Source organism: Bombina bombina, chromosome 6 (genome assembly GCF_027579735.1).
Source record: "Bombina bombina isolate aBomBom1 chromosome 6, aBomBom1.pri, whole genome shotgun sequence".
NCBI lineage: Eukaryota > Metazoa > Chordata > Amphibia > Anura > Bombinatoridae > Bombina > Bombina bombina.
This window is the reverse complement of record NC_069504.1, coordinates 72,852,642-72,868,572: the sequence shown is the minus strand read 5'-3', so window position 1 is coordinate 72,868,572 and position 15,931 is coordinate 72,852,642. Positions and strand designations below refer to the sequence as shown.

The 15,931-nt window shown below is 38.3% G+C and overlaps 1 protein-coding gene across 1 annotated transcript in view; it reads left to right on the top strand.

Annotated features, from left to right (window-relative positions):
- USP6NL (USP6 N-terminal like) overlaps positions 1-15,931 on the top strand; it is a 739,612-nt gene that overhangs the window by 396,800 nt on the left and 326,881 nt on the right. The window contains exon 8 of the mRNA XM_053716462.1: positions 5,072-5,120. Within this exon, the coding sequence (XP_053572437.1) occupies positions 5,072-5,120 (49 nt within the window). The remainder of the gene's footprint in view (positions 1-5,071; positions 5,121-15,931) is intronic.

Below are 15,931 nucleotides of genomic sequence, written 5' to 3'. Positions count from 1 at the left end.
CAGCATCTCATACCATCAGTTTTCTGTTGTTCATTTGCAAACATTGTTGGAGAATAAATACTCGAAAGAGTTCTCTTTCTCCTCAAACCAGAGTATTTTTCCTAGGAGTCATTATAGACTCAATAACTTTGAGACTTTTACAGTTCAAGGGTAATCAAAGTTAGTCAACTTGTAAGAGACTTCAAGTAATGTACATCCCTTCAATTGCTCAATGCATGAAAGTGTTAGGTCTGATGATTGCATCATCCAATACTTTTTCGTTTTGCACCGATTCACATGAGGTTTCTTCATCTTTGTATGCTTTGTCATTGGTACAAGGACTTCATTCAGCTCTCTTATAGGATCTTCTTGGATTATAATCCAAGGAAGAACACTGCACTCATAAGTAAAGGTCCAAAATGTTTATTCGTAATACATTAAAACAAAGGGCACACTAGAAGGTAACTATTTATAAAAACTCTTGGATTCCTAAGTAAGACAGTCTTTGTCTTGGTGGATAAATCACCATTCCTTTTTTTCTGGGGGTGTTATTTGTTTGCCTGACCTAGAGTCTCTCGGGTTGGGGTGCAGTATGGAGGTGCATGAGAGCACAGGGAGTTTGGTTTCCTCAGGAGGTAAGGTTACCATTAATTATCTTGAAACACTGTGCAATTTTCTGGGTCCTTCATAATTGGCCTCTTCTAAAAAGAGACTTAACTGCATTTTCAATTAATCAATGTTACATCAGTGGCTTATATCAATCATCAAGGGGGATCTTGTAGTCCACTAATAATGAGTGAGGTTTCTTCAATTTTGAAGTGGGCAGAGAAAAATCTCTAATTTCTGCGATTCACATCCCAGGAGTGAACAATTGGGGAGCAGATTATTTCAGATCTCATTCTTTTCATTCAAGGGACTGGTTTTCTACATCTAGCAGTTTTCAATTAGTTTGTTTAAAGATGTCACAGAGAGAGGCCTGATTGCTTCTCATTTTCACTTCAGGCTTTAAGTATAGTTTTGCAAGATCCAGGGATCCTCAGGTGGAGTTTTTAGTTGCTTTTACAGCTCCTTGGTCTTTTCATCTTACATATTTCCAATGACTGCTTTATTACCAAGGGTGATGAATTGGATAATGTAGGAGCTCTCATCAGTCATTCTGATTGCTTCAGCTTTTGCCACACATAACTTGGTTTTTGGATCTGGTATGGATGTCCAGCTCTCTTCCATGGTATCCTCCACTAAGACACAAGGTCTTTCTCAAGGTCTCTTTTATCATCAATATCTCAAGGCTCTTGACTTGAAGGTTAGGAGTTTAAATGCCTAATTGTAAAAAAATACTTTTTACAGTTGCTGTAGCGGATACTTTTTTACAGGCCAGAAAGACCTTTAAAAATAAACAAATCTGTCACAAGATTTGGAAAGTTTCCTTTCCTGGTGTATCTAGCTTATTTTCAACTGCCATTCTTTCAGAATTCCAAGAATCCTTCAGTTTTTTTTTTTTTCAAGTCGGTTTTACAGAAGAGTTTATCTGCTCTTTAAAGGGTCAGATTTTGGTTTTACCACAGAAAAATTGCTAAACTTCCTGATATTCAAAGCTTTGTTCAGGCTTTTAGTTAGGTTAAACAAATGACTAATCCAATTTCTCTTTCTTAGAACTTTATTTGGTTTTAAGAGTTTTAGCTGGTCTCTCTTTTTGAGCCTATGTTTAGTTTGGACATTCCACTTATTTCTTATTTGTCTTTTAGCAATATCTTCCGCCAGAAGTGTTTTTGAATTAAATATACAAAAGAATCCGTTCTGGAGACTGGCTAGCACAACACAGCAATTCTCTCAATTTAGTCCCATTACTTGTGTTTTTTGAATGGACTGTGCTTTCTTGTGAGCCTCCTTGTTTTTCAGCAGGATAAGGCAGTTTTAAGGACTTTTTAAAAAAAACATTTTTTAAACCAAAACTGGTTTCATCAGTTATCATCATTTAAGAGATTGTAGTTCCTTCTTTTTGTCCTAATCTACAAAATGTAAAAGAGAGGCTCCTAAATAATTTAGATGTAGTAAGAGCATTACATTTCTACTTACAGGCTTTTAAGGATTTTAGACAATCCTCTAATTTTTGTTAAATCTCTCGATTCTCCAGGTTTTCTTGGAAAGTCTTCCCCACAACCCTTTATAGCCCATTCTATTAGATCAGTCTCTACTTCCTGATTTTTCAACAATGAGACTTCTGTTGAACAACTTTGCAAAGCAAAAACTTATTCCTACAAACATATTTTTTTTTTTTACTAAATTCTGATGTGTTTACTTCTTCTGTAGCGACTTCTGGTATAAAAGTCCTACAGGCAGTGCCTGGAAATTAGGTGCCTGCCTTTTAAAAAATAAAATAAAAAATATCCTGTCTAAATTGCTTGTGGACTCCACAGCTTGATTATTAGTTCCCATGAGTAATGGCTTGTCGACTATCTATACCTTTTATGAAAGAACACAACATTTATGCTTACCTGATAAATTAATTTCTTCATGGTGGTGCGAGTCTGAGACCTGCCCAATTTCAATTTTATGTACAGTATTTATTTTTTTCTCTTGCGGCAGTTCTAGTTTCACCTAATTTTCCCTGCTTTGCCCTTTCCTACTTTTCCATGCTTGGCTATAAGACAGACTGGCATACCAGAGAGGTGGGAGGGATTAAGTACTCTTGGAGTCTTTTTTTGCCTCCTCTTAGTGGCCACGAGATTAATTCCCTGGAGTAATGGCTTGTGGACTCTCACCACCATAAAATAAATTAATTTATCAGCTACGCATATATTATTTTTTGCAAAATGTATCTAGGGTTAGTTAGGTTTGTGCTATTTGCAAGCTTTTATGTTAGCACAGTGTATGGTTTTTGTGCTAGGCTTGGTGTATAATTAATATATAATTTAAATATGCTTTATTTTTATTTAATTAACTCACAGCATGGTATGTGTGTGTATGTATGTGTATATATATATATATATATATATATATATATATATATATATATATATAATGTAGAGAAAATAACTCATTGTGTAAACCATTTGCAAATCTAGACAAGTCAGAAGATTTGCTTTTACCACAAACTCTCTGATTACACTGTTTTCAATGCAGCAAAGGATTCTGGGTGAGATATGCAAAAGAGGTTCACAATGACTCACTTTTTTTACTTCTAGCCTGCTTTTTAAGGCAGACTTCCCTTTACGCCATAGCATCGCCGCATTACACAGCTTCTAAGCTTAGCTAGGGGTAGTACAGTGATTCAGACCAATCCCAGGACAGCTGTTACGTGGTTATTGCCACTCATCAGCTGGGAGTAGGTTGAATCACTGCTTGGTAAAGTTGTTTTCTGGGGGAAATACAACAGCAATTTAAAATATGGGGAGGCGAAAAGTGAGTTTAAAATCCTCCACTAAATCCAAAATGTAGAGAAAATAACTAATTGTGTAAACCAAACAAATTGCTGTTGTATTTCCCCCAGAAAACAACTTTACCAAGCAGTGATTCAACCTACAAAGTGCAAATTCAGAGATGGCTGTTAACGCTTCTAGAGTTATAACAGCTACAATTGTTGGAGTGGTTCGAAGTAAACATAATATTAAATTGTTTCTTGAATATGCATAACATTGATATATCAGCAATATTTTCGTTCATTGACTTTTAAGAATGCTCTCATGTTTGTTGAATGTCACCTTAAGGTTTAAAGAAAGACAGAAAAATTGTTACTGCAGATCAGGGGTTTTCAAAGTCTTAGGCAATGGGCCTCCCCGTGACAACATTTACAAGACAGCACCCCTCCATCATAGATGTTACTTTATTTTTTCCCTTTAAAGTAAATTTTAATATTTATTTTTAATTTTGGGAATTTACATCTTGCCTAGGGTTCACACACAGCTCTCAAGAGCTGATTCTGCTTAACTAAAAGATTGCTTCACTCACATTTGAATTTACACTTTGTTACTTTTGAGTTAAATGCAAATGACTGATCAAGACAAAAAAAACGCAATCGTCTGCTTACATCCCACCATTTTGCTTTTTTCCACCGCAACATGGCAAGTGTCATTGTTGGCTCTTAAAAAACGTTCTATGTTTTCCCTAAGTTTACTACTACTTGTGATTTCTATAGGATAGTGTGAAGTGTCGCTGCACCTGCGCCTCCCCTTATTTTCTCTAGCGCCCCCTTGGGGAGGCGCACCTCACACTTTGAAAACCACTGCTATAAATAATACTTATTTTCCCATTTATTTGTTATAAAACATCATTTGTTACCTGTAGTGCTCTTTTTATTAAGGTTTAAACTGTGCAAGTTATCTGTTTTGTCATTTACAGATATCACAATATTATTTCTTAAAGGGACAGTCTACACCAGAATTTTTATTGTTTTAAAAGATAGATAATCCCTTTATTACCCATTCCCCAGTTTTGCATAACCAACACAGTTATATTAATACCCTTTTTACCTCTGTGATTAACTTGTATCTAAGCCTCTGCAAACTGCCCCTTTATTTCAGTTCTTTTGACAAACTTGCAGTTTAGCCAATCAGTGCCTGCTCCCAGATAACTTCACGTGCACGAGCACAGTGTTATCTATATGAAACACGTGAACTAACATCCTCTAGTGGTGAAAAACTGTTAAAATGCATTCTGAAAAGAGGTGGCCTTCAAGGTCTAAGAAATTAGCATATGAACCTCCTAGGTTAAGCTTTCAACTAAGAATACCAAGAGAACAAAGCAAAATTGGTGATAAAAGTAAATTGGAAAATTGTTTAAAATTACATGCTCTATCTGAATCATGAAAGTTTATTTTGGCCTAGACTGTCCCTTTAATGGTAACTTTTAAATAATAGTAACATTTTTGTTTAAAAAGAAACTGGAACCACCAAAATTTCATAGCAGATAATGTTAACAGAAAAATCTCATCTTTTATAATTATTTTGCTAAATGTTTTGACAGTGACCCAAATGATGTACTTCATTCTTTCATGATTACACCTTTTTAAACTGATTTGGTGAATAATAATAAAATATCTACTAAAATAATAGTAATGGATATACACCCAATAATGTTTTTCATATTTTTACAGGCAACAAGCTTTATTCCATGTGCTCGCTGCTTATTCTTTGTATAATACGGTAAGTTTTTATTTCACATATACTTTTTTGAGCAATAGATGAATGTTATGTTCAAAACAAAATAATTCTGTGATATTTTGTAAATACTAGTTATAATGCTAAGTCTAGGTTCACAGTGAACAGAACGGTCTTTTTGGAAGGTCTTGGCTATAGAGTCATATTTTGTTGGTAAATAAACAGAAAGCCCATCTACTCTATTCATTATATGAATCCTATTACTATATGTTCACCTTCTGTATTTTCCAAAACTACATACTCAAGAAGGCTCTTTGGTAAATGGCACACTACTGGGTATATAGCTTCATCACTTTTGAAGTGTGCTAGAAGAATTACCAGACATCTTGTGGACTCTTCTCATTCTTTTTCTGTCATTAGTATGGTGTGATGGGCTTTATATTGTGTTGGTGAACTTTAGATCTTTTCTAGCCTGAATTGCTTTTGTTGTACAGATGAAAAAGGAAGACATTGACCCCTCTAAGGGCTAGATGACAAGTGGAGCGCTAATTTATCGTGCACCCGTAAACGGATAAATTTGCCCGTTTGTGGGCGCACAATAAATAACCAGCGTTGCATTGCAGCGCTCAGAAAATTAACCAGAGGTCAAACCTCTGGTTAATTTTCAAAATGTTTCCCAATTGCGCTCAAATGTCAGTGTAGTAATCTTTATTAAAAAATAAAAATTGTATCATCTTTATTTCTCTTGTAAGGTGTATCCAGTCCACTGGTTCATCCATTACTTGTGGGATATTCTCCTTCCCAACAGGAAGTTGCAAGAGGACACCCACAGCAGAGCTGTCTATATAGCTCCTCCCCTAACTGCCACCCCCAGTCATTCTCTTGCAACTCTCGACAAGAAAGGAAATATCAAGAGATATGTGGTGACTTAGTGTAGTTTTACCTTCAATGAAGAATTTGTTATTTTTAAACGGTACCGGCGTTGTACTGTTTTTCTCTCAGACAGAAATTAGAAGAAGAATTCTGCTTGGAGATTTGATGATCTTAGCGGTTTGTAACTAAGGTCCATTGCTGTTCTCACACATAACTGATGAATATGGGAAAACTTCAGTTGGGGGAACGGCCTGCAGATTACCTGCTTTGAGGTATATTCAGTATTTTTATTTCTAGAGAGAGGAATAAGTTCTAGAAAATTCTGACAGAGCCTTGTGTATTTGAGGTAAGCCTGATGCAGTGATTTAACAGCGACTGTGATCATGCTTACATAACAGGGTAATACTCATGTTAATATTCATATTGCTTAGTGACAAAACGTTTACATGATTTCATAAATAGGACTTTGTTTTCTCTGAGGGAGATAAGTCTTTATTTGTGGCCTAGTTTCCACATGGCTAGTCAGATACTCCCAGGAGTATTTTCTTAAGGCCCCTCTGACATCCAGTACATGGTGGGAGGGGCCTATTTCTCTTGTAAGGTGTATCCAGTCCACGGATTCATCCATTACTTGTGGGATATTCTCCTTCCCCACAGGAAGCTGCAAGAGGATCACCCACAGCAGAGCTGTCTATATAGCTCCTCCCCTAACTGCCACTCCCAGTCATTCTCTTGCAGCTCTCGACAAGGGAAGTAGCTAGAGAGATGTGGTGCATTAATGTAGTCTATCTTCAATCAAAAGTTTATTATTTTCAAATGGTACCGGAGTTGTACTATTTTAGCCTCAGGCAGAAAGTTGAAGAAGAGTCTGCCTGAGGTTTTTGATGATCTTAGCGGTTTGTAACTAAGATCCACTGCTGTTCTCACACATAACTGAAGAGATGGGTAACTTCAGCTGGGGGAATAGCGTGCAGGATTACCTGCTCTGAGGTATGTGCGGTTTTAAATTTTCTAGAGAGATAAGCTAGAAAATGCTGACAGTGCCTGATTTATTTAAGGTAAGCCTGATTACAGTGATTTAATAATGACTGGTATCATGCAGGCTGTAAGGGTAATATTTTTGTTATTTACTCTTATTACTTACTAAATATAACGTTTGCTTGATGTGTATAAACATTTTTTTTTACAAATGGTAATAAAACTTTATTCTGGGGCCCAGTTTTTACACATGGCTGACTAGATTTTGCCTAGGGATAGTTTTTTAAGGCCCTCTCACTGTGAGTACATGTTGGGAGGGGCCTATTTTCGCGCCTTAATTGCGCAGTAGTTGAGACATCCAGCTTCCCTGAAGGAGTCCCCTGAACATATAGGACCGCTCTAAAGGGTTTTTGTGCCTTCCAAAGTCGTTGTATGGGCAGGTAGGAGCCACAGTAGAGCTGTGGCAGTTGGTTGTGACTGTTTAAAAACGGTTAGATCGTTTTTTTGATCCGGTTTTGAAACTAAGGGGTTAATCATCCATTTGTAAGTGGGTGCAATGCTATTTCAGTCTATTATACAAACTGTAAAAATTTCGTAAATTTTACTGCTTTTTTCACTGTTTTGCAGTTTCTGTGATTGTTAATTTCTCTTAAAGGCACAGTACCGTTATTATTTTTTGCTTGTTCACAGTTATTAAAGTGTTTTCCAAGCTTGCTGTTCTCATTACTAGTCTGTTTAAACATGTCTGACATAGAGGAAACTCATTGTTCATTATGTTTAGAAGCTATTGTGGAACCCCCTCTTAGAATGTGTACCAAATGCACTGATTTTACTATAGATTACAAAGACCATATTCTGGCTTTAAAAAAATGTATCACCAGAAGAAATTGACAAGGAGGAAGTTATGCCGTCTAACTCTCCCCACATGTCAGAACCTATAACTCCCGCTCAGTGGACACCAAGTACATCTAGCGCGCCCATTGCGTATACCTTACAAGACATGGCGGCAGTTATGAATCATACCCTTACAGAGGTATTATCCAAACTGCCAGGATTGCAAGGAAAGCGAGACAGCTCTGGGACTTGAAAAAAAACAGAGCTCTCTGACGCTTTAGTGGCTATGTCTGATACACCCTCACAATGTACTGAAGCTGAAGCAGGGGAGCTTCAATCTGTGGGTGATTTTTCTGATTCAGGGAAGATACTTCAACCTGATTCTGATATGTCTAAATTTAAATTTAAGCTTGAGCACCTCCCCATATTGCTCAGGGAGGTCTTAGCAACTCTGGACGACTGTGACGCTATTGTAGTCCCAGAGAAATTATGTAGATTGGATAAATACTATGCAGTACCTACTTACACTGATATTTTTCCAATCCCTAAGAGGTTTTCTGAAATTATTACTAAGGACTGGGATAGACCAGGTGTACCGTTCTCTCCCCCTCCTGTTTTTAAAAAGATGTTTCCTATAGACGCCGCTACACGGGACTTGTGGCAGACGGTCCCTAAGGTGGAGGGAGCAGTTTCTACTCTAGCTAAGCGTACCACTATCCCTGTCGAGGACAGTTGTGCTTTTCTAGATCCAATGGACAAAAAATTAGAGGGTTACTTTAAGAAAATTTTTATTCAACAAGGTTTTATTCTCCAGCCTCTTGCATGCATTGCCCCAGTCACTGCTGCTGCGGCTTTCTGGTTTGAGTCTCCAGAGGAGGCTCTACAGGTTGAAACCCCGTTGGAAGATATTATTGTCAAGCTTAGGGCCCTTAAGCTAGCCAATTAATTTGTTTCTGACGCTGTTGTTCATTTAACCAAGTTAACGGCTAAAAATTCAGGTTTTGCTATTCAAGCGCGTAGGGCGCTATGGCTTAAATCCTGGTCAGCTGACGTGACTTCAAAGTCTAAACTTCTCAATATTCCTTTAAAAGGACAGACCCTATTCAGGCCTGGACTGAAGGAGATCATTTCTGACATCACTGGAGGAAAAGGTCATGCCCTTCCTCAAGACAGCTCCAACAAATTAAGGACCAAACAGTCTAGTTTTCGGCCTTTTCGAAACTTTAAGAGTGGCGCAGCTTCAACTTCCTCTAATACAAAGCAAGAGGGAACTTTTGCCCAGTCTAAGCCGGTCTGGAGACCTAACCAGGCTTGGAACAAGGGGAAACAGGCCAAAAAGCCTGCTGCTGCCTCTAAGACAGCATGAAGGAGCAGCCCCCGATCCGGAAACGGATCTAGTAGGGGGCAGACTCTCTCTCTCTTCGCCCAGGCTTGGGCAAGAGATGTCCAGGATCCCTAGGGTTATCTTCTGGAATTCAAAACCTCTCCCCCAAAAGAGAGATTTCATCTCTCACATTTATCTGTAAACCAGATAAAGAGAGAGGCATTCTTACATGGTGTTCGAGACCTCCTAGTTATGGGAGTGATCCACCCAGTTCCAAAGGAGGAACAGGGGCAGGGCTTCTATTCAAATCTGTTTGTGGTTCCCAAGAAAGGGGGAACATTCAGACCAATTTTAGATCTCAAGATCTTAAACAAATTTCTCAGAGTCCCATCCTTCAAGATTGGAGACTATTCGAACCATCCTTCCTATGATACAGGAGGGTCAATATATGACTACCGTAGACTTAAAGGATGCTTATCTTCACATCCCGATACACAAAGATCATCATTGTTTTCTCAGATTTGCCTTTCTAGACAGGCACTACCAGTTTGTGGCTCTTCCCTTCGGGTTGGCCACGGCACCAAGAATCTTCACAAAGGTTCTAGGGTCCCTCCTAGCGGTCCTAAGGCCACGGGGTATAGCAGTAGCCCCTTACTTAGACGACATTCTGATACAGGCGTCGACTTTTCAAATCGCAAGGTCCCATACAGACATTGTTCTGGCATTTCTGAGGTCCCATGGGTGGAAGGTGAACAAAGCAAAGAGTTCTCCATCACCTCTAACAAGAGTTTCATTCCTAGGGACTCTGATAGATTCGGTAGAAATGAAGATTTACCTAACGGAGGCCAGATTGTCAAAACTTCTAGACTCTTGCCGTGTTCTTTATTCCACTTCTCGTCCTTCAGTGGCTCAGTGTATGGAAGTAATCGGTTTAATGGTAGCGGCAATGGGCATAGTACCGTTTGCCCGCCTACATCTCAGACCGCTGCAACTTTGCATGCTCAGTCAGTGGAATGGGGATTACACAGATTTGTCCCCTCTACTAAATCCGGATCAAGAAACCAGGGATTCTCTTCTCTGGTGGCTATGTCAGGTCCATCTGTCCAAGGGGATGAGCTTCCGCAGGCCAGATTGGACTATAGTAACGACAGATGTCAACCTTCTGGGCTGGGATGCAGTCTGGAACTCCCTGAAGGCTCAGGGCTCGTGGACTCAGGAGGAGGTACTCCTTCCGATAAACATTCTGGAACTAAGAGCGATTTTCAATGCTCTTCAGGCGTGGCCTCAGCTAGCTGGGGTCAGGTTCATCAGATTTCAGTCGGACAATATCACGACTGTAGCCTACATCAACCATCAGGGGGGAACAAGGAGTTCCCTAGCAATGTTGGAGGTTTCAAAGATAATTCTATGGGCAGAGGTTCACTCTTGCCATCTATCAGCTATCCATATCCCAGGTGTCGAGAACTGGGAGGCGGATTTTCTAAGTCGGCAGACTTTTCATCCGGGAGAATGGGAACTCCATCCATAGATATTTGCTCAGTTGATTCAACTTTGGGGCAAACCAGAACTGTATCTCATGGCCTTGTTACGGGACCAGGCCCAGGGACCCCAAGGCAACGCTGATAGATGCTCTAGCAGCGCCTTCGTCCTTCAACCTGGCTTATGTGTTTCCACCGTTTCCTCTGCTCCCTCGTCTGATTGCCAAGATCAGGCAGGAGAGAGCTTCATTGATTTTGATAGCACCTGCGTGGCCACGCAGGACTTGGTATGCAGACCTGGTGGACATGTCATCCTGTCCACCATGGACACTGCCGCTGAGGCAGGTCCTTCTACTTCAGGGTCCTTTCAACCATCCAAACCTAATTTCTCTGCGTCTGACTGCTTGGAGATTGAACGCTTGATTTTATCAAAGCGTGGTTTCTCTGAATCGGTCATTGATACCTTAATTCAGGCTCCAAAGCTGGTTACCAGGAAAATTTATCATAAGATATGGTGTAAATTTCTTCATTGGTGTGAATCCAAGGGTTACTCATGGAGTAAGGTCAGGATTCCTAGAATATTATCTTTTCTCCAAGAAGGATTGGAGAAGGGATTGTCGGCTAGTTCCTTAAAGGGACAGATTTCTGCTCTGTCTATTCTTTTGCACAAGCGTCTGGCTAATACTCCAGACGTTCAGGCGTTTTGTCAGGCTTTAGTTCGAATCAAGCCTGTGTTTAAACCTGTGGCTCCGCCATGGAGTCTAAATTTAGTTCTTAAAGTTCTTTAAGGGGTTCCGTTTGAACCTTTGCATTCCATAGATATCGAGCTGTTGTCTTGGAAAGTTCTGTTTTTGGTAGCTATCTCCTTGGCTCGACGAGTTTCTGAGTTATCGGCTTTACAATGTGATTCTCCTTATCTCATTTTCCATGCTGATAAGGTAGTGTTGCGTACCAAACCTGGGTTTCTTCCTAAGGTGGTATCTAATAAGAATATCAATCAGGAGATTGTAGTTCCGTCACTGTGTCCTAATCCTTCTTGAAAGAAGAAACGTCTATTACACAATCTTGACGTGGTTTGTGCTTTAAAGTTTTATTTACTTGCTACTAAGGATTTTCGTCAAACATCTGCATTGTTTGTTGTCTACTCTGGACAGAGGAGAGGCCAAAAGGCTTCGGCATCTTCTCTTTCTTTTTGGCTGAGAAGTATAATCCGTTTAGCTTATGAGACTGCTGGCCAGCAGCCTCCTGAAAGAATTACAGCTCATTCCACTAGAGCGGTAGCTTCCACATGGGCTTTTAAAAATGAGGCCTCTGTTGAACAGATTTGTAAGGCGGTGACTTGGTCTTCGCTTCATACTTTTTCTAAATTCTACAAATTTGATACTTTTGCTTCCTCGGAGGCTATTTTTGGGAGAAAGGTCTTGCAGGCAGTGGTGCCTTCCGTTTAAGTTCCTGCCTTGTCCCTCCCTTCATCCGTGTCCTAAAGCTTTGGTATTGGTATCCCACAAGTAATGGATGAACCCTTGGACTGGATACACCTTACAAGAGAAAACAAAATTTATGCTTACCTGATAAATTTCTTTCTCTTGTGGTGTATCCAGTCCACGGCCCGCCCTGTCACTTTAAGGCAGGTGTTTTTTATTTTTAAACTAACTGCACCCTATAGTTTCTTCTTTTTCTTCTTGTCTTCGGTCGAATGACTGGGGGTGGCAGTTAGGGGAGGAGCTATATATACAGCTCTGCTGTGGGTGTCCTCTTGCAACTTCCTGTTGGGAAGGAGAATATCCCACAAGTAATGGATGAACCCGTGGACTGGATACACCACAAGAGAGAGAAATTAATCAGGTAAGCATAAATTTTGTTTTTTAAATAAAGTAACTTCACAAAGCATTTATAAGGGGCTAAAGTAGGAAGGTTTACATTGCGGTCCATATATATGTATATGCTTATATACATATATATGTGTTTATGTGTATATACACATATAAACATAAATATATGTGTATATAATCATATATGCATGCAAAGACACAATAGGGTATTGGGTGAACTGTAGGAGTAAAAATGTAGTGTATCTCATCTGGTGTAGCTGTAACAACAAACAATACGTAGGGTGTACTTCCCATGAAGCACAAAAAAACATTTTGTCATTGAACATCATAGTGACAGTTCATCGTAAAAAAACCCAGATGAGGAGGTGACACTATAAAGCTATTACATAAGAGAGAGGCCTTTTGGATTTTCACTTTAGGGACATGGATCCCTCAAGGCAATAACAGTGTCTATGATGTGATTAACTACTGGGAATGAGCATCTTTAACTAATAGTAGTATTTCTAGATTGAGTAGGTGTTAAACTTCTTGATATCTAGAAGACCTTTTGCTGTCCGATCTATATTACATACCCACCTGTGCTTCACTTGTAATTGACTATATGTAATGAGAATATGATATATCTGGCCCCTTGAAATATATTGAGCCTTGAATCAGAGACAAATCGTTCTGGTAATGGTCAGAATAGTATTTCAAGTTGGAGCCAGACATTTCATTATGATGATTAATATTATCATTATTATCATTACATATATATATATGTCTTATATCTAGTTAGATTAAACTAGGAAAGCTTTGTTGGTTCTATTTGCTTGTTGTTTTAAACAACCTTGCATCTTATCACCTTGGTTCTACGTTTCTAGATTATTGAGTCTGTTAAAACACATGTATTATGTGTGTACATATATGATTTGATGTGTAGAGTAATAGGTAGTGGAGGATGTAATTAGCTGTTATTTTGACAGGTACAACCGCTCAAGACATAATGTATAGAATGTTTGAATATGCAATAGGCCGTTACACTAACTAGAACATTATTGTTAAACAAAATATGACTGTGGTTTTAAACTGTGACAAATAAAGTTTCTGTTTTTACCGTTTGGAGTGGTTGCACTTCTATAAAAACAAATTCATATATATTGAAATTTGCTGCCCTAGTTCTCATGCAGCGTCTCATGTCATTTGTGTGTGCTGGTATTACAAAGTGGAGCGCAAATATTGCTTTTTTTAATCTGGCCCTAAATAAGGTAATTTTGCAAGTGCCTGGCCACCTCCTGACCTTTCTGGGTTTTTTGTGGCATGTTTCTACGCTAACATATTACTTGGATATGTATTGGATTACCTTAAAATGTGTGCTGCTCCTGTGTTCAGTACTTTGTAGGTGATCAGTTCCTACTCTGGTTACATTATTAGCTTGAGCGTAAAATTAAAGTTAATCCTAGCATAGTACAAACGCTAGGATTGACTATTAAAACAAATAAAGGGGACTTTCATTCATGAAGTATAAGATACTTTATGTAGAAAGCTCCTTTATTTGTTTCAACCGATCGCCGTTCTTAGCTGCTACAGCAGCCCACGGCTAAAAAATGTTTTTGCTAAGTGGTGACGTTTTCACCTCTTAGCCAATAGCCGTGCGGTAAATCCGGCTTGGCGCCCATGGGAGCCGGATTTACCGCACGGCTATTGGCTACGAGGTGAAAACGTCACCTCTTAGCAACAATTTTTTTTTAGCCATGGGCTGCTGTAGCAGCTAAGAACGGCAATCGATTGAAATAAATAATGGAGCTTTCTACATGAAGTTTATGTTTCAATAGTCAATCCTAGCGTTTGTACAATGCTAGGTTTGACTTTTTACTTTCAGTTTCATTGTGCTTGTTATTGTGGCGTATGAGTAGAGAAAGTTTCAGTCCTTGCAAAAATATTTTTGTGTGATATATATATATATATATATATATATATATAGCTTGACTCTGTACTTATTGTTGTGTATGTACATATTGTATGATGTTTCTGTGTGTAGAACTTAACTATGTACTTGTGTACGGCTGTGTGCGCTACTTTTGTTTTGCTAGGATCGATGCTGTGGGATTTGAGGGTGACAATTGTACAAAGTCAGTGTTATCACGCAATTACTGCATCACACTCTGGTTTTTGCTGCTCAGTCAGTGTTTAATGTGCAATGCCCTCCTGCTGTACAGATGCTTGTAGTTCTGTTGGCAATTTAGGCTTTCTCTGTCGTAAGTCTAAATAGTTTCAGGGCTTTACTTTTTGTTCAATGTTTTATGAATTTTCATCATTTGTAAGGAAGTTCTGATTTCATCATATTTCTTCTAAAAGTAATTAGTTCTCTGAATATTTCCACAGTTTCATCAGAGATAACAAGAAAGGCCTTAGTAATTAATTAATTTAATAATACCTGGAAGCTACTTAAAGTGAATGTAAACGTGAGATGATTAGCTCAAGTCATACGATAGAAGTTAAAAAAAATGAATGAGACTTTCATTTGTGAAATCTTTAGTATATACTTATCTTCAGAGATATTTAACATGAAACGCTATACAGAGCAGAGCTGAAGCTCCGGTCGCCATATTCAGCAATTGATTGACAGATGACTCATCTGCAAACAACTAATCGTTGTTACCCGCACCGGGGCGTTCAGCCCCTTTGCACAAACGTCACAGCCCGGGGGCAAACAACGATTAGTTGATTGCAGATGAGTCATCTGCAAATCAATTGCTGAATATGGCGACCGGAGGATCAGCGCTTATTCGTATAGCGTTTCATGTTAAATATCTCTGAAGATAAGTATATACTAAAGATTTCATAAATGAAAGTCTCATTCATTTTTAACTTCTATCGTATGACTTGAGCTAATCATCTCAAGTTTACACTTTAAGTTATAGGAAGGACTGGTTACACTTTTTTGTCTTTATGCTGGTTCACAAAAGAAAATAAGCGTCCAAAGCATCTTTGGTCAGTTGAATTTGTTTTTATCCTTATGTCTTACACATTGATGAAGAAATCGCCACCCTTAAATTGATGATTTTTCTTAAAGAGCTCAATAAAAATATATAGATTTTTTGAGGTTTGAAAATTACAAACAATAAATGACATCTGGGTTGTACATTATACGATACATGTCAAATGTCCGCAATCTTCAACAAATCAATAAACCCTCAGTTTTATTAATTAGAGTGTGTGGATATATCAGATGAAGGCTAGCCTGCATGGAAACATGAGGTACTAATATATATATATATATATATATATATATATATATATGTGTGTGTATATATATATATATATATATATATATATATATATATATATATATATATATATATATGTGTGTGTATATATATATATATATGTATATGTGTATATATATGTATATATATATATATGAATATGTGTATATATATATGTGTGTGTGTGTGTATATATATATATATATATAAGTAACAAAAACTTGCACTCGCTTCTCTTGTTTCAAAACACACTTTACTGTGACATTTCGGAGACAGAGTATCCCCTTCC